The sequence below is a fragment of the Podarcis pityusensis genome (assembly GCF_964106645.2).
Source record: "Podarcis pityusensis genome assembly, chromosome: 6".
NCBI classification, from domain to species: Eukaryota; Metazoa; Chordata; class Lepidosauria; order Squamata; family Lacertidae; genus Podarcis; species Podarcis pityusensis.
In genome coordinates, this window is record NC_138030.1 from 5,745,680 (window position 1) to 5,763,977 (window position 18,298).

The window sequence follows — 18,298 nt, forward strand, 5'->3', positions numbered from 1 at the left end:
TTTGGAAGAACGCTTTGATCAGCCTACCTGGAAAGGCAGGAAGGACAGTGCATGTTCAATCAGGAGACGCATCAGCCGTTTGGAGTAGAAGATAAACTCATCCCGACTTGTCTCCTTGTCCCTGAAAGGGTAACGAAGAGGAGAGAAGGAAGGCATTAGGTTCATAGAATTATAAGAGTTCGAAGGGACCCGAGGGGCATCTAGTCCAACCCCCTGCGATGCTGGAATCACAGCTAAAGCATCCCTGACCAATGGCCACCCAACCTCTGCTTAAAAGCCTCCAAGGAAGGGGAGTCTACAACTTCCCGAGGGAGACAGTTCCCCTGTCAAACTGCTCTTACTGTCAGAAAGTTCTTCCTGATGTTGAGTCTGAATCTCCTTTCTTGTCACTTGTGTGGCAGAGCACAGGAAAGGGGAGTCTGGAGGCGGATGCTCAACAGGCAACAGTTTGCTTCCTGCTCTCAATGGAGTAAGCGGCTCGCCAGGAGCTCTCCGTGGTGCTGAAAAGAACTTAGAACAAGGCACCCAACTCACCGGATGATTGTGTGCATGCCTTTCACTTGCGGGGTGTTCTTCAGCACACTGAGAGTCTTGGGGAGAGGGTGGCATTGGTGGGCCGAGGCCAGTGCTGCCCTGAAGAAAAAGAGGAGAATTAAAGTCAAGTTGAAGGCTTCTTGGGGAAGTCCGGCTCCCTCCCCCAGCCAGAGAAGCCACCCCCAAGATCCCATGGCTTTCCTCATCCGAACAAACCACACAGACCTTTCGCCATGGCTAAAACGCCTCATGGACAGGCTCAATGGGGAAGGGAATCTTGTGGGATGTAAAACTGCAGCCCAGTACAACATTCCTACAGTGGACATGTTAGGGGATGTTTTGTACCACTCAGGAGAAGAGTTCCTGTTTCCTCCTGAGCTGGGACAGACTTTCACTACATGTGACTTGAAGAGGGGGTGGTCTGTTGTACTAGCATGGAGGACCACATGGCCTCCATGTTCTGATCAGTGTGTGTTCTCCATTTTGTATGTTGCTGTGTGTTTGGAGAAGTGACTGTCTAGTCGCAGTCACTTGGGACTAACTTATTTATGGAAGACAGTGGTACCTCTGATTGCGAACGGGATCCATTCCAGAGGCCCATTCGCAACATGAAAAGAGCGCAACCCACAGCGGTGCGTTTATGCATGTGCAGGTTGCGATTCACCACTTCTGCGCATGCGTGTGATGCCATTTTGCGCTTCTGTTTATGTGCGTGCGGCGAAACCCGGAAGTAACCCTTTCCGGTACTTCCGGGCTGCCGCGGGACATAACCTGAAAGAACGTAACATGAAGCAGACGTAACATGAGGTATGACTGTAGTTCTAGTTGTTATGTAACCTAAGCCTGCCTTCAGGGATAGGTCTGTGAACCTGAATGGATCTGTGAGTAAATTACATTTATATTAACGTTAATCAGATTCTTGTGTTTATTCTTTTTAAGAGGGATTTTACCAGGAAGGAATCTTTTAATAGGAAGACTCAGATGAGTCAGCAACAAGCTGATCGCTGCGTAATTTAAAAAGGGGGATGTTTGGAACTCTGCTAGAATATGGAACTTGCTGGCGCAAGTTGGGAAGGATATCATGAAATAATATATCCTCTCCTGCCTCCCTAATCATCCCCATGAATCTCACTCCCGGCCACCTCTCTTGAGTAAGTTATCGGCAGCGCTTAGCAGGGAGCCATGGCTGAACTTGACACAGGAGGTTGGGCAGGGCGGAACCAAGGAGAGCCTGCCAGATCAGGGCCAGGGACCATCTGGTCCAGGATCCTGATCTCACATTGGCCAGCCAGATGCCTCTGGGAATCCTGCCCAGGGATCGGAGCACAGGACCGAATCTCCCCTCCTTTGGTTTCCAACAACTGGGTTTCAGAATATTGCTGTCTCCGACTGTGGGGTCAGGGCACTGGCATCCTTTGGGACGAGGGGCGGGATATAAATTAGATAGATAGATGGATGACAGATAGATAACAAGACTGGTGACTGGGAGCGGCCACCGAGACCACATAACATCAGTCTTGAAAGACCTACATTGGCTCCCAGTACGTTTCCGAGCACAATTCAAAGTGTTGGTGCTGACCTTCAAAGCCCTAAACGGCCTCGGTCCAGTATATCTGAAGGAGCGTCTCCACCTCCATTGTTCTGCCCGGACATTGAGGTCTAGCTCCGAGGGCCTTCTGGTGGTTCCCTCGCTGCCAGAAGCCAAGTTACAGGAAACCAGGCAGAGGGCCTTCTCGGTAGTGGCACCTGTGGGACACCCTCCCACCAGATATCAAAGAGAACAACAACTACCAGACTTTTAGAAGACATCTGAAAGCAGCCCTGTTTAGGGAAGCTTTTAATGTTTAATAGACTATTGTATTTTAATATTCTGTTGGGGAAACCCAGGCAGATGGGCAGGGTATAAATAATAAATTATTATTATTATTATTATTATTATTATTATTATTATTATTATTTCAAAACAGCCTAACGGGTGGAGTTCTGTCTCCTGCGGGTGGTGGGGCGAAGGACAAAGCCTCGTTGCCAAAATGAAAACTGGGGCCCAGCTTCCTTAGTCGATGGAGGAATAAAAGGGTCAGGATGAGTCACATCTGAATGACAAACTGGTGGTTTTGAGGAGCGGCCAGCAGCTTAGCTAGCAGCTTGGAGGAGGAAGAGGAAGGAGGTTCTAATTAGGACACCCTTTATTTGTTCAGGGCCAGGCTTTTTGTGTCCCCTGTGTCTGTGTGGTTGGTTAGGATGGACAAAGGGCCTTGTGGAGATCCTTTCCGCTCGCGGAATCACACACGCGAGCCTTAATTCAGGGCGAGCGGGGAAAAAGAGGAACATTAAAACATGCACACGCAAAAAAGAAGCTGGTTAAAGGTTTGTGCCTCGCCAGTTTTGGGTCTGGAAGAAAGAGGCGCACACGTAAACACGCAGAGAACCAACCACAAGCCAGTCGAATGGAAGAGGGTTAACCAGGAGTCAGGGAGATGGTACAGAACTGTATGAATGCTTAGCAAGGAGCTAGAAAGAGTGTCAGATCTATGGACTTTTCAAGGGTTCTGGCGGAAGATCTCAAGGGAGCCCTTGTGCCCACGGGCGCCATGTTGTCAACTCCTTCATTACTTACTTGCTTTTGTGTGTGTGTGTGTGTTAATTTGTTTCTACTAAAGGATTTTTAAAATAGCAACCATGGGAGACCCTGATCTGCATTGGGACCGTATTGGGAGGTAGAGGAGCAGTTTATCCCTCAATGCTGCACCCCTGATTAATATTTTTTTAATCCCCAAATAGAAGCCAACAGAAGCTTCCCTTCCAGAACAAGTAACTGTTGGGGGGTATTTACTAGGACCATAGTAAAAGGGGGGGGGGAGTTTAAAGATTCATTCCTCCATTGCGAGGGGTTAGACTGGACGATGCTCAGGATCCCTTCCAATATAACATTTCAATTATACTGTGAAATACTCCCTCCATCCATGCCATGGTCCCAATGCCAATTGCATTGGGATAAAACAGTCATAAAACAGCTTGGGGGGAGCGGGGGGGGGCTTGATTCAGCTTAATGAGCGACAGCTGCTTGATCCCTCAAGACTGTTTTGTTGTTGTTGTTGTTTCTGCTGTTTTTGTGTTCTCATCTGTTCTTAATTGTCTTTGTTGTACATTGCCCTGAGATGGTTGTTTAGGAGGCAATTAGCAAATCGATAATAATAATAATAGTACACCCTCCTGGCAAAATTGGGAGAAGTTCAAAGGAAGGCTGTGCTCCAGTTCATAGATTGTTTGGGGAAGCGCAAATTGGGATGGGTTTGCATTGACATGTGACCCAGACTGAATTTCTGCCCCACGCCTTATATCCTGGGTACTACGGGACTCCCCAGCTCTCTCGTATGTTAAGTTGCTCATTATGCTATAAACCTCCCAGTGGCTTATAGCTGGGGTGGTGGTGGAGGTATATAACTTTCTTAATTAAAAAGATACCCCCGCTATAGTGGGTGCGCCAACCCACACGGTAGATTCCTCATCATGCAGGCCTAGACCTAGACTTTGGCAAAAGCATGACATTCGATTTAGTATTCAAACCAAACCAAAAGAAAAAAAGAAAATAGTAAGTTGGAGGGTGCAATTTGATCCTCACATATCCCAGCGGAGTTTCCTCTGTTCATCAGATGGGAATTGTAGTTCAGGGATGAGCCAAGCAGGTAACAGACAACCAAACGCACAGAGAGACACGGATAACCAAAGAGGGAGGGAAGAGAAAATAAAGCAGGGAAATAAGAGCACTTAATTTTTAGAAAGGGGTGGGGGATTTGCCCTGGAAAAGCATCTTGCATCTCTTTTGCCTGGATGCAGAATCCTTGACCTGTAACAAAATCATTTGTATGGCTGGGTGGAGAGGAGTAGGAACGCCTAGCTTTGGCATGGAATTTGTTACATGCGGCCCCTGGGAGGTTGCCTGCAAGGTCATGTGGCCCTCAGGCTGGTCCTTACCAAACTTTGCCCGCTCCCACACCAACTTAGTCTCACAGAGTGTTTTCTGGCACAGCCTCTGAAGGATTGCACAGGGCAGAGATGTCAACTTCTGCAAGAGTTGGGAGAAGCTGTAACTCAGGGAATTCTCCCATAAGAACCTCTCAAGTGTATCAAGCGCCTTCTCGACAATTCAGGGCCATTACTGCCAAAATAACATCGCATTTGGAGGTCTGCTTTATTAAAATAACCCAGTAGCAAGTGTGTTAAAACGGAAAGAATGTTCAGAACCCAAGAAGAGCCTGCAGGATCAAGCCAGTGGCCCATGTAGTTATCTCCTGCTTGGACTACTGCAATGCGCTCTACATGGGGCTACCTTTGAAGGTGACTTAGAAACTAATCCAGAATGCGGCAGCTAAGCTGGTGACTGGGAGCAGCCGCCGAGACCATGTAACACCGGTCCAGAAAGATCTTCACTGGCTCCCAGTACGTTTTCGAGCACAATTCAAAGTTTTGGTGCTGACCTTTAAAGCCCTAAATGGCCTCGGCCCAGTAGACTTGAAGGAGCGTCTCCACCCCCATTGTTCAGCCCGCACACTGAAGTCCAGCGCTGAGGGCCTTCTGGCGGTTCCCTCCCTGCAAGAAGTGAGGTCACAGGGAACCAGGCAGAGGGCCTTCTTGGTAGTGGCACCTGCCCTGTGGAACGCCCTCCCAGCAGATGTCAAGTCAATAAACAACTACCGTATTTTTTGCACCGTAACACTCACTTTTTTCCTCCTAGAAAGTAAGGGGAAATGTCTGTGTGTGTTATGGAGGGAATGCCTACGGGTGGCATGCCTACGGATTTTCCTCCTCTAAAAACTACTTGCGTGTTATGGTCGGGTGCGTGTTATAGAGCGAAAAATACGGTATTTTACTTTTAAAAGACAACTGAAGGCGCCCCCATTTAGCGAAGATTTTAATGTCTGATGCTGTATTGTTTTTAATATTCAGTTGGAAGCTGCCCAGAGTGGCTGGGGAAACCCAGCCAGATGCACGGGGTATAAATAATAAATTATTATTATTATTATTATTATTATTTAGTCCAGCATCCTGTTCTCAAAAGCGGCCAATCAGATGCTTGTGGGAAACCAACAAGCAGGTTTCTAGCCCTCTCCCTGTCCTGTGTTCCCCAGTAACTGTTTCTCAGAAGAATTGCTGCCTCTGACCACGGAAACAGAACACGGCCACCATGGCTTATAGCCACCAACAACCCCCTCATCCATGAATCTGTCCTTTCTTAACGCCATCCAAGTTAGTGGCCATCACTGCCCTCCTGTGGCAGGGAGTCCCACAGTTTAACTGTGTGAAGAAGCGCTTTCTTTTACGATACGATAATCTTTATTGTCACTGTCCCATACAGAACAACGAAATTGAAAAATCTACAAAGGACATTCAAAACCCAACAAGCCTGCTATCCCAGCTATCCCAGCCTGGTTGGCCCCCTAAAAACTCTGACACCCCATTTTAAAATACAATATACTCCCATACAGACTCCTTGCACTGCGTTTAAAACCAAAATCGTGTTTGGGTAGAAGCTGTTTCCCAGGCGGCTAGTCCTGGTCTTTATAACCCTGGACCTTCTTCCAGAAGGCAGAAGCTGGAAGAGATCATTTCCGGGGTGCGCACTGTCCTGAGCTATCTCTGCAGCTTTCTTATGGCACCTGGAAGCATAGATTTGATCCAAGGTGGGAAGAGTGCACCCAGTTATTCTCTCCGCAGTCTTGACGACCCTGGACAGCGTTGTTTTATCTGCCCTGACTCTTCCAACATACAGCTTTATTGGAGGTCGAGGGAGGCCTGGCGTTGTGAGAGAGAAAGTCTTTCCTCTTTCCCTTTTCCGTGCGTTATTTTAAGGACTTCTATCATGCCTAAAGCGGTCGCCTTCCTTTCACCCCTGAATTTTACACAGGTACTCGGCGCTTCCTGCCACCTCTTTGCTGTGTCTGACCGGTAGTGGAAAAAACTGATAAGCAGCCTTAAGCGGATGGTGTCTTTCTTTTTTTGGTCTTTTTCCTTTCCTCGTTCATCTATTTTTTTAAAAATTAAGTCTCGCATTTGGAAACCAAATCTTCTGCCCCTCCTCCTCCTCCTCAGCCTTCTTCCCCGGAGAACAAAAACCCTTCAAAAAGGCTGGGTGACCAGCTCAAAAGACACACACAAATCCCCACAAAAAAAGCAGGCGGGGCGGTAAATGTCACCGGTTCCTTTCATTGCGCTCTCGCAGAATCAAACAGGAAGCAGACAAGAGAAAAAGCGAGAAGACAGAGGAAGGGAGAGGAAGGAGCGCAGCCCAGCTGAGGTTTTTCAAACGGGGAGGAGGGCAGCCTTGAAGTGGCTTGACATTTCCAAGATGTGGGGGCTATTGTGCCCCCAGGTGCCCATAAGGAGGGCGCCTTGAGGGGATCAAGGCTGGGAGCTGAGGTAAGGCGTGGCAGATCCACACGGAGGGATCTATTTCTGGAACGCCGTCTCCTAAAAACTTTTTCTTCTTCCAAAAAGCATTTCCAGACATATAAAAAATGTGCGTGTGTGTGTGGAGAAAGCAGAAAGAGAAGTTGTATCTTCTATTCGGCTGGGCTCCAATTATTTAAAGGCTTTTGAACTGCTCCCTCCCCCAATTCTATTCTTCGTCGGGAACGGAGATGTTCTGGACCTCCCTAAATAGCTGGTAACTCAAACAGCCTCAAATGGCCCATGGGTGACTGCAGGCTCAGGTTTGTGGAGAGACTGGGGGATATGAGGGGCAGTGGGGGCCGAAAGACGGGAGGGTTTTCAGGCAGGGCTGGGGGGGGGGGTGGCTCAAGGGAAGGTCTCAAACTCGACCCCAGCCATGTCTCCATGGGGGGCTGAGAAAGACCCCTGATTGAAACCCTCGAGGGTTGTTGCTAGCTGGCATAGGTAAAGGTAAAGGGACCCCTGGCCATTAGGTCCAGTTGTGACTGACTCTGGGGTTGCGGCGCTCATCTCGCTTTACTGGCCGAGGGAGCCGGCGTACAGCTTCCGGGTCATGTGGCCAGCATGACTAAGCCGCTTCTGGCGAGCCAGAGCAGTGCACGGAAATGCCGTTTACCTTCCCGCCGGAGCGGTACCTATTTATCTACTTGCACTTTGACGTGCTTTCGAACTGCTAGGTGGGCAGGAGCAGGGACCGAGCAACGGGAGCTCAACCCGTTGCGGGGATTCAAACTGCTGACCTTCTGATCAGCAAGTCCTAGGCTCTGTGGTTTAACCCACAGCGTCACCCATGTCCCTTGCTAGCTGGCATAGGCAGTGCTAAATTAGAAGGAGAATTGGTCTGACTCAGTACAGCTTCCCATATTTGAGGTAGCAAGCTGAAGCCCCAAGCTTGGACTACTGCAATGCGCTCTACGTGGGGCTACCTTTGAAGGTGTGAAGAATGCGGCAGCCAGACTGGTGACTGGGAGCGACCGCTGAGACCATATAACACCGGTCCTGAAACACCTACACTGGCTCCCAGTACGTTTCTGAGCACAATTCAAAGTGTTGGTGCTGACCTTTAAAGCCCCAAATGGCCTCGGTCCTGTATGAAGGAGCGTCTCCACCCCCATTGTTCAGCCCGGACACTGAGATCCAGCGCCGAAAGCCTTCTGGCGGTTCCCTCATTGCAAGAAGTGAGGTTACAGGGAACCAGACAGAGGGCCTTCTCAGTAGTGGCACTCACCCTGTGGAACGCCCTCCCTTCAGATGTGAAGGAAATAAGCAGCTATCTTATCTTTAAAAGACATCTGAAGGCAGCCCTGTTTAGGGAAGTTTTTAATATTTAATGCTGTATTGTATTTAACACACAATTGGGAGCTGCCCAGAGTGGCTGGGGGTATAAATAATAAATTATTATGATTATGATTAAATAACCAGGCAGAGGGCCTTCTCGGTAGTGACATCCGCCCTGTGGAATGCCCTCGCACCAGATGTCAAGGAAATAAACAACCACCTGACTTTTAGAAGACAACTTCAGGGAAGTTTTTAATGTTTGATCTTTTATCGTGTTTATTCTGTTGGGAGCCGCCCAGAGTGGCCGGGAAAACACAGTCAGATGGGAGGGGTATAGAGAATAAACTATTATTACTACTACTACTACTACTACTACTACTACTACTACTATTACAAATATTATTACCTGCGCTACCCGATACTCCCCTGAAAAGGCTCCTTTCTGTTTTGGGAGGTTGGCTGGGTCAAGCCAGGCGGGAACCTTAAAATTCTTATCACAGGACCAACCATCCTCACCAAATGGACTGCAAGAGCACTTCAGCACAGAATCTGAGGGCCTTGTCGTGCAGGGACAGGGGGCCGCGATTCCTGTAAGGGATGGCTGCATATCCCTGCATTGCTGGGGGGGGGGGAGGCAGGGTTGGTCTAGATGAGCCTCAGGTTTCCTCCCAACTCTGTGATTCTGTGATAACGCAGATAAGTGATGGCCCTTGCCCCCTGACCATCAGATCTCTGCGCATGTATCCGGTGACGATTCTGCAGGAATTTGAATGTTTAAACACACAAATATGCACACACACACACACACACACACAGCCTCAGCAAACAGTTGGCTTAGCAGCCCCAGTTATTAAGATGCATTTTTGTCCTTGCAGACAGAAAAAGGAGGACACACAGAGAGGGAGACAGTTAGGAGGAGCCCTTACCTGACGCTGAGTTCTCTCTGCCGCGGCAACACAAAGAACAGCGAGCAAACCCCCGTATTAAAACAGTGGAAACACCAGCAGGGCGTTAAGAGGCAAAAAGGGAAATAAAAACACAGGGAGACACGTTTTCCCGGGATTCACAGCACTTGGAGCAGTTAGCATCTTTATTATTATTATTATTATTTTTAAAAAGCACCCGCTGAGATTTCAGCTTTGCTCAGGGGGCAGCTCTCTTGGGGGGCGGGAGGCCGCTTTGCAAAGCTGCCACAACTAACCACGCAACTACGTTTCCCAAATAACGCCACGTCTGGCAGGTTCCCCACCCCAAAAGAAGCGTGCATATTTAATCGGGTTTAGGATTTCGCTCAAATCTAATATTACCTATGGTGTCTCTGCGAGATTTAAAGGGTTTTTTTAAAAAACAAAGTGTATGTGGTGGGGAGAAAACAGAAGGGGATAAATACACCTGAACCCCAAACTGGTAAGAGCAGCTTCAGAATTGCCTGGTATGATTTAGCCCTAGAATTTAAAATTAGCATTTAAAAATAACTGTAAGGAGGGAGAGACTGGAGTGTGTGTGCGCACGCGCGCAGTCTGAATGGCGCATGTTGCAGGGATCCGTTGAATTCTCGCTCTGAACACCCACATGGTGTGCAAGCCCATGGGCCAATGACCAAATAAAGACATCTTGAGTCAGCTGAAGCCACTGGAAATGTCCGCCTGCCGTTCAGATTCAGAATCCAGCACATCTGCCTAAGTTCTGTGGCAGCCCCCCAAATTATGGGGTTTCCTCCTTAGGTATACTGCTCTGGCCCCAACCCTGGTGACTCTCAGGCAGGCAGAAAAGTTTTATTTTACTTCAACTCTTTGAAATTCAGCACTGAAGGTTTTAAGCCTGCTCTTCCTGGTTCTTTCATGCTCTTTGTTCAAATTCTGTCACTGTTTAAACTGGTTTCCTGGTGCTTTCCTTTAAACTGCTCTGTGGTGTTTCCACCAGCCGGCAGCAGGTACGAAATTGCGCTTTACACACAAGACGTTTGCATAAATATTATCTCTGAGGAAGAAAAGCGAGTGGTTTTTGAGCAGCCTTCCTGAAGCTGTTGGCCTGAAGATATTTTGAACTATAACTCCCATCATCCCTGGCTGTTGCGTGCACTGGGAGTTGTAGTTCAAAAACATCTGGAAGGCCCCATGCTGGGGGGAGGGCTATTTTAGGGGGTGCAGTTGAGTGCCACAGGTGTTTTAGTACAGAAGCTATGCCCTCCCGGGCATGGAAGACAAATGGTTTTGTCATATCCTCCCTGCTAGTATGGTTTAGTCCTTGAATTAAAAATTACGATTTTTTAAAACTGCAGTGTAATCAACCGAGAGCACCTTTCAGATATTTGACCGCAAGGTTTTTTGTCCATTGTTTGCTCCAGATACTGTATTTTTCGCTCCATAAGACACACTTTTTCCCTCCTAAAAAGTAAGGGGAAATGTGTGTGCGTCTTATGGAGCGAATGCAGGGGGGAGGCAGGCAGGACAAGCCCCCAAGAGCCGCACACAAGCTCCGCGCGGCTCTTGCGGGCTTTTCCCCAGGAGCGAGAAGGGACTGACACAGCCAATCAGTCCCTTCTCCCTCCTCATAGAAAAGCCCGCAGGCTCCTGTGGGCTTTTGCGGGAGGTGGGGAAGTTGCCATAGTCGAGCACAGCCTCTCCCGGCCGGAGAGGCTGCGCGCGGCTAAAGAAGCCAAGACAGTGAGTGGGATGGATCCCGCTCGCTGTCTTGGCTTTTTTGCTCTTTGGGGCTGGGAGGGGGGCACCCGGGCTTCCCCGGCAGCCCCAAGGAGCTCTGGGAGAAGTGGACAGACTGCATGGAGCCTGTCCGCTGCCCTTTGGGGCTGGGGGGGGGATAATATTTTTTTCCTTGATTTCCCCCTCTAAAAACTAGGTGCACCTTATGGTCCGGTGCGCCTTATGGAGCGAAAAATACGGTACTGAGCAGCCCCAAGTTGCAGATTTATTGCAAACCGCGCCCTTCTCCCCCCCCCCCCCCATGAGTTGAAATCTTCTCCCCACCCTGCGAGAGCTGCAAACTGAGCAAAGAAGCTGAACAAGCAAACAGCTTTTTAAGAAATAACAGAAAACGGGGACGGGCGGTTGGAATAAACACATCCAAACACCCAAACTGACAACCCGGTGGGCAACAGAGGATTTCATGCGGTTAGTTTGCAAGTGAGTTCCAGAGACCTGCCCCCACCTTTGGCGCCTTTCGCCCCCCCTCCTCCCCCCACCAGTCATTCGGGGGCAGGTCCCAAGAACCTTCTCAGACAGGACAAAAATTAACTTGCCGCCAATATATACATCTCAAGAGTTGGGCAGAGGCTCTTCGGTTCCTCCTTGGTTGTCTTCTAGATTACTGATCCTTTTTGATGGTCCCTAAATGGAGGGGGTGGGGCTGCTCCCCCCACTACAAAAAACTCCCCACTCCACTTCTCAGAAGGGTTGGAGTGGAGCGGGAGCAAATTCCCCCTTTCCTGGGATTTCCCAATTAGACCAGTACTTCTCAAATTCAGCTGCAGTGGCTTCTTGTATTATTTATTGCAAGGACAGAGAACTGGTGGCTCTCCAGATTCCCCCCCCCCAAGGCTACAAATCCCATCAGCGCTGAGCACTGGCCAGGCTGACAAGGAATGATGGGAGTTGGAGTCCACTAGTATCTAGAGGGCCGCAGGTTCCCCAAGCCCGACTCATTGCTCTCTGCAGTTGGGTCTGTTCCACACAGTTAGTTGATGTGGGGCTGATCCTCACCACAGGATCGTAGAATCGGATCCAGTGCTGAGAAGCAGTTTGATGTGAGCTCGGAGCTGCTGCCCAATCAAATACTATGTGGTCACACTCTACCTCAGTTGTGTTGGGCAGTGCCGCATAGTGGTTAGAGTAATAATAATAGTATTAGTAATAATAATGCCACCCTTCTCCTTTGGTCAGGGCCGTCTTAACCATAGGTGGCAGGGGTGTGGGATTGGCATAGTGCATGCTCTAATTATCTCCCGCTTGGACTACTGCAATGCACTCTACGTGGGGCTACCTTTGAAGGTGACTCGAAAACTGCAACTAATCCAGAATGCGGCAGCCAGACTGGTGGCTGGGAGTGGCCGCCGAGACCGCATAACACCGGTCTTGAAAGACCTACACTGGCTCCCAGTACGTTTCCGAGCACAATTCAAAGTGTTGGTGCTGACCTTTAAAGCCCTAAACGGCCTTGGTCCAGTATACTTGAAGGAGCGTCTCCACCTCCATTGTTCTGAGGTCCAGCACTGAGGGCCTTCTGGCGGTTCCCTCGCTGTGAGAAGGCAAGTTCCAGGGAACCAGGCAGAGGGCCTTCTCGGTAGTGGCACCCGTCCTGTGGAACGCCCTCCCACCAGATGTCAAAGAGAAAAATAACTACCAAACTTTTAGAAGACATCTGAAGGCAGCCCTGTTTAGGGAAGCTTTTAATGTTTACTAGGTTATTGTATTTTAGGGTTTTGTTGGAAGCCGCCGAGAGTGGCTGGGGAAGCCCAGTTGGATGGCGGCGTATAAATAATAAATTATTATTAATTATTGATCAGACATCAATGCCAACAACTCGGGCTGGTTTGTTTGTTGCACTGGATCAACAAGTCTGTGGAACCTTTCCTAAAAAAAGGTCAACAAGTTTGGGGTTCCCCCTAAAAAAGGTCAATAACTCTGGGCAACCTGGGGGGGCACACTGGGCAGAATTTTTCACCCCGGCGCCACATATGCTTAAGACGGCCCTGGCTTTGGTTGTCCCAGCCTTGCCCCAGCCTAACGATGCCGACAGATGTTGTTGGGTTCCAACGCCCAGCAGCCTCAGCCAACATGGCCAATGGCTTGGGGGTTTATGGGTTGTTGTAGCACATCAACATCTGGAAGGAGCAAGGTTGGAGGAAGCCAGGGAGAGTACGTTGGATTAGGACTTGAGCCGGTTAGCATTTCGCTGCCCGCAAAGTCGCAGAGCTCTCTGGGCGATCTCGGGCCCGTGGCCCATCTCACAGGTGGTGAGGATCAAATGCTCAAGGAGTGTAGGAAAACGGGGAAGAGAACCTGATAGGTTGCCTTAGTTCGCTGGAGGAAGGTCGGGATAAAGACATGGCAAATGACTTTTGTAGTCCTGCCCAGAGAATTTGCATGAGGACAGACTTCCCCAAGATGGCCTGAAGATGTCTGGAATTTGACCAGCTGGAGAAGATGGCCTTGAGAGTTCCCTTGCCCTCTTTGCTAGACGACTGGGAAGCCTGGGCCAAGTATGGAGTCTGATCTGGAATCCTTTTCAGCAGAATCTGAGGGTCTTTGGGACACGTTCTGGGAAGAAGCCGGGCCTCCTTGCAGACCCCACCGGAAAACCCACCCTGGCAGCTCTGTTTGCCCGAAGATGTGGAAGCAAAGGAGGGGCTTGCAAGAGTCCCCCTACCCAACCGGCACACCCAGTGTTCAGCCCTTCCTCCTGCCCTGTCCCACGACAGTTCTTACCTCTTCCAGCTGGCTGTGGACATGTTGCACGATCAGATCGATGGCTACGGTGTTCCCACTGCCTGGAGCGGAGCAGAGAGAGAGAGAGAATTGTGGATACCTGTTTCCTAACAGCTATGACCCGGGAAAGCCACTAGAGGGCAGCAGAACACAGTCAACCGGTATGCAATCGAATTAACATTGCAATGTCCCTTGCTTACAGCACTGTTTGCCAACGTGGTGCCCTCTGGCTGTTTTGGATGACAACTCCCATCAGCTCCAACCAACTGGGACCGAAGGGATTTATAGAATCACAGAATTGTAGAGTCTGAAGGGACCCTGAGGGTCATCTCGTCCAACCCCCTGCAGTGCAGGAACATTTCACCCAATGTGGGGCTCAAACCCACAACCCTGAGATTAAGATGCTCTACCAGCTGGGCTCTCCCTGCTATTCCGGTCCATGACATGTAGTCTGAAGCAGCTGGAAGGAACGCTGCCTTGGATAGTTGCCGTCTTTTTCTCAGCTGGTAGAGCAGGAGACTCTTAATCTCAGGGTTGTGGGTTCGAGTTCCACATTGGTCAGGGGGTTGGACTAGATGACCCCCAGGGTCCCTTTCAACTCTACAATTTTATTATGTCTCTGTATATGCTGGAAGCTACCCAGAGTGACTGGGGCAATCCAGTCAGATGGGCAGAGTACCAATAATAATAAGAATTATATCTCCCCCTTGTTTCTGATATAGATCATCACTCACCCCTTCTTCCCTGGTGGGGGGGGGGAGTCATGCTTCAAGGAATTGGATCCCTCCCCCGGTGGCAGTAAATAAGCATATCAAACAAAAGGAGCCTTCTTAATAGTTAGTTTCCTTAATAATCACAGCGAGAGACAAAGGAATGCATCTCTCTCTAGAAATGGCGTTGCTCCCAGTTAAGGTTCACCCCTCCACCTCTATTAATCTACATCACTCCTACGTTGGGTAATATGAATTTGTTGCCATTGCACTTTCTGTTCTATCATGCTCAGAGCCTGTCTAGTCTTAGGCGAAGGGGGGTCAGGAACGCTTTCCAAGGATGCTGAATCTGCCAGCTGTCTCTCTCCTGGTGTTTTCTCTTCCAGCTATTCCTCACCCAGTATTTCCCAGCTTTCCCCCTCTAGGCTATGCCCACCGCAAACCACTGTTCTAAATCAATACTGTCCTCCTGCCCTTGGGAAGGTTCAGAAAAAGGCCATTCCTCCTCAGTCCAGCCCCTGACACTTATGTGGGCCCTGAGGCTCACCGTACCCATCATGTCTCACAACCATTGAGAGCCTTATTCTGCACAGAAAACACACAGAATTTAAGCATTGGACAAGCTGTTGTCCCGCCAGGCGAGACCAGAGAAGGGACACCTACCCCGAGGGACGACAATGTCCGCCAGCCGCATGGTAGGCTGGATGTACTGGTCAAAGGCCGGCTTGACAAACTTGTTGTACTGCTTGATGACGCCCTCAATGTCCCTTCCGCGCTCGCCAATGTCCCTGCGGAGGCGCCGGACCAGGCGGATGTCAGAGTCTGTGTCGACGAATATCTTCATGTCTAGAAGCTGGAAGAAGGGAGAGGGGATGATGCACTCGCAGATATTCCACTTACTGAATACAGTACAATGTGTTCCCAGGGAATCACTCGTTATGCCTTAAACGGCCTTGGCCCAGTATATCTGAAGGAGCGTCTCCACCTCCATCGTTCTGCCTGGACACTGAGGTCCACCTCCGAGGGCCTTCTGGCGGTTCCCTCCCTGCGAGAAGCGAGGTTACAGGGAACCAGGCAGAGGGCCTTCTCGGTAGTGGCACCCGCCCTGTGGAACGCCCTCCCACCAGATGTCAAAGAGAAAAACAACTACCAGACTTTTAGAAGACATCTGAAGGCAGCCCTGTTTAGGGAAGCTTTTAATGTTTGATGCAATGCTGTATCCCTGCTTCTGCCAACCTAGCAGTTCGAAAGCACGCAGTGCAAGTAGATAAACAGGTACCACTCCGGCGGGAAGGTAAACGGTGTTTCCATGCGCTGCTCTGGTTTCGCCAGAAGCGGCTTAGTCATGCTGGCCACACGACCTTGAAAAACTTTCTGCGGAAGCAGACAAACGCCGGCTCCCTCGGCCTGTAAAGCGAGATGAGCATCGCAACCCCTGAGTCATTCGCGACTGGACTTAATTGTCAGGAGTCCCTTTACCTTTACACAAGGGTTACACAAATTCAACATTAGGTCACTTTATCAGACACCTTTCCCAGCACCTCTTAAGTACTCATCTCTGAAATAACAATAAAACTCTTTACATATCCTTGCCTTCAGGACTTGTCTGGAGATGGGCTTTCAGAACACCTGACTTGCTAAACTGCCTCTGTGGATGTCTCTTGTTGCTTGGGGAATTATGACAGGATGCCCTGATCCTGCTGCCTACAGTGACTTCCTGCTTCTTGGTTCATGGAGGGAGGTGGAGCCCAAATTCACCTTTCTTTAAGGGTTAAAATGGCATTGGAATGAGGAGAGTCGGTTAAAGTATGGATTTTCTATGAATTTATAAAGCTAGGTATCTTCTCTGAGCTGTCAAGTCGAAAGGATACTTTCAGGCATAATATTTGTAGCATTGTAACAACTTTAAAGATATGCGCCCCCCCCCCATTTCCATAACAGCTGTTAGTGGATAATGCTCAGAATCCATCAAAGCCGGCCCTTAACAACATTGCAAACTCCACGTTTTAAAGGAGAGCAATGTTAGGGGAGAGTTTGAAGTGCTCAACAGCAGGGAAAAGCTGCATCCAGAAAGAAGGAAACAGGGGAGCTGAGAAGACTTGCTTGCAAAAGTGGAGCCCACCCTGGAGCGCTTGGGCTGCGGGCAGGAAGTGCCAAGGCTTTCTCCATTCACAGATTTGTCTTTTAAGCAAGAGAAGCAGCCCCAAACCACCCACTCCCCTCTCTCTAGTGCAGATCCTTCTCTGCTGACAATTCCCCAGCTGGCCACTGGAGGTCACTGTTGCCCCAAGATTGCCCGACTGTGAAACAGACCATTAAAGGAACGTCCGGGATACATTATGATTTTTTTCTGTGATCGGTTTATTGTTTGTTATTATTATTAATAGTAGTAAATTGTGTTTTTAATGTTGGACACCACCCTTTGATCTTTGAATAAAGGGGCAGTATATAAACTGAAATAATAATAATAGTAATAATTAATAATAATAATAATAATAGCAGCATCAACAACAACAATCCTTAGGGAGCTGTGGTCACTCTTTGTGGGGAGACACACTTTGTGCCCCAGGTCAAACCATTTGTCCACCTAGCCCTACTCTGTCAACTCGGACCGGCAGTGGCAGATCTTTGAGTTCTCGGGCAGAGAGAAATCTTCCCCCCCCCCCCGCTACGTGAGCATTTAAATCTGGAAACGATTGGAACCAGGGACCTTCTAAGAAGGGACGCAGGTGGCGCTGTGGGTTAAACCACAGAGCGTAAGACTTGCTGATCAGAAGGTCGGTAGTTCGAATCCCCATGATGGGGTGAGCTCCATTGCTCAGTCCCTGCTCCTGCCAACCTAGCAGTTCGAAAGCACGTCAAAGTGCAAGTAGATAAATAGTACCGCTCCGGCGGGAAGGTAAACGGCCTTTCTGTGCGCTGCTCTGGCTCGCCAGAAGCGCCTTAGTCATGCTGGCCACATGACCCGGAAACTGTACGCTGGCTCCCTTGGCCAATAAAGCGAGATGAGCGCCGCAACCCCAGAGTCGGCCACGACTGGACCTAATGGTCAGGGGTCCCTTTACCTTTACCTTAAGAAGAAGAAACAGACCCTCACCTAAAAGGAGTCCTCTGTCTCCTTTTTTACACGACTTCTATATATAAATAAAAAAGAGGCGCACCTGAGCACTGGCAAGGGCCTTCACTTTCGTTGCAGATAAAAATACCAATTAAAAAAACAGGGTTAATGGGCCATTTCTGAAACACCAGGGATCCTGCCATACCTTCAGGAGTTCCTTGTCTGCAAACGCCATGATGCCTTCAAATATGATCACGTTGGCGCCGTAGAGCATTTTCTGGAAAGAGAGAGGCACGCCATGAAGACCGGATAAACAAGCAAAATGAAACAAAACGTGGCTTTGAAAGGGAGAAAAAAACGTCCTCCTCAGGTGGGTCGCCAGTGCTTGCTGGAAAGGAGAGGAGTAGTGCGACTCAAGCAACACGTTGGCGATTAATATACACAGAATAAAAAATTATACATTCTTTAATAACCTTCTGAGAAAAAGACAAAACCTTCTACAAAGCCACAGAGACTTGCGAACTACCCAACCTAAGATGAACTTATAATGTCTGGTTTCAATAGATTTTTCAAATGCTTAACTCAATCTTTTAGATAAGATACCAACAAAAGGCAAGTTCGGTGTTGTTCACAATACCAAGAGATGCTAGTGGAGTTGTAGATAGATGTTAATGAAGTTGTAGACAATGAAGTTGTAGACGACAGCGTGCCAGCGCTTTGCACCCGTTTCGCCCTGGCAGTCCAAGTAACCAAGAGGCTGCTGTTCACCCCCAATGGGGCCCTTTTACTGGAGCTTGCAGGTAGCAAACTCCCAAGATAGTTTT

General features: G+C 49.1%; 1 protein-coding gene across 4 annotated transcripts in view; it reads right to left on the reverse strand.

The window, feature by feature from the left end:
• The window catches only part of UCKL1 (uridine-cytidine kinase 1 like 1), a 75,567-nt gene that overhangs the window by 13,799 nt on the left and 43,470 nt on the right, over positions 1-18,298 (reverse strand). For 2 of the 4 annotated variants that reach the window (XM_081011277.1, XM_081011279.1), the window contains exons 5-10: positions 17,680-17,751; positions 15,080-15,269; positions 13,707-13,768; positions 4,157-4,176; positions 535-633; positions 28-121 (exon numbers count right to left, since the gene is read on the reverse strand). In XM_081011277.1, the coding sequence (XP_080867403.1) occupies positions 28-121; positions 535-633; positions 4,157-4,176; positions 13,707-13,768; positions 15,080-15,269; positions 17,680-17,751 (537 nt within the window). Of the gene's footprint in view, positions 1-27; positions 122-534; positions 634-4,156; positions 4,177-9,188; positions 9,206-13,706; positions 13,769-15,079; positions 15,270-17,679; positions 17,752-18,298 lie in introns of all 4 variants that reach the window. The other 2 variants (XM_081011278.1, XM_081011280.1) reach the window with 1 other exon arrangement.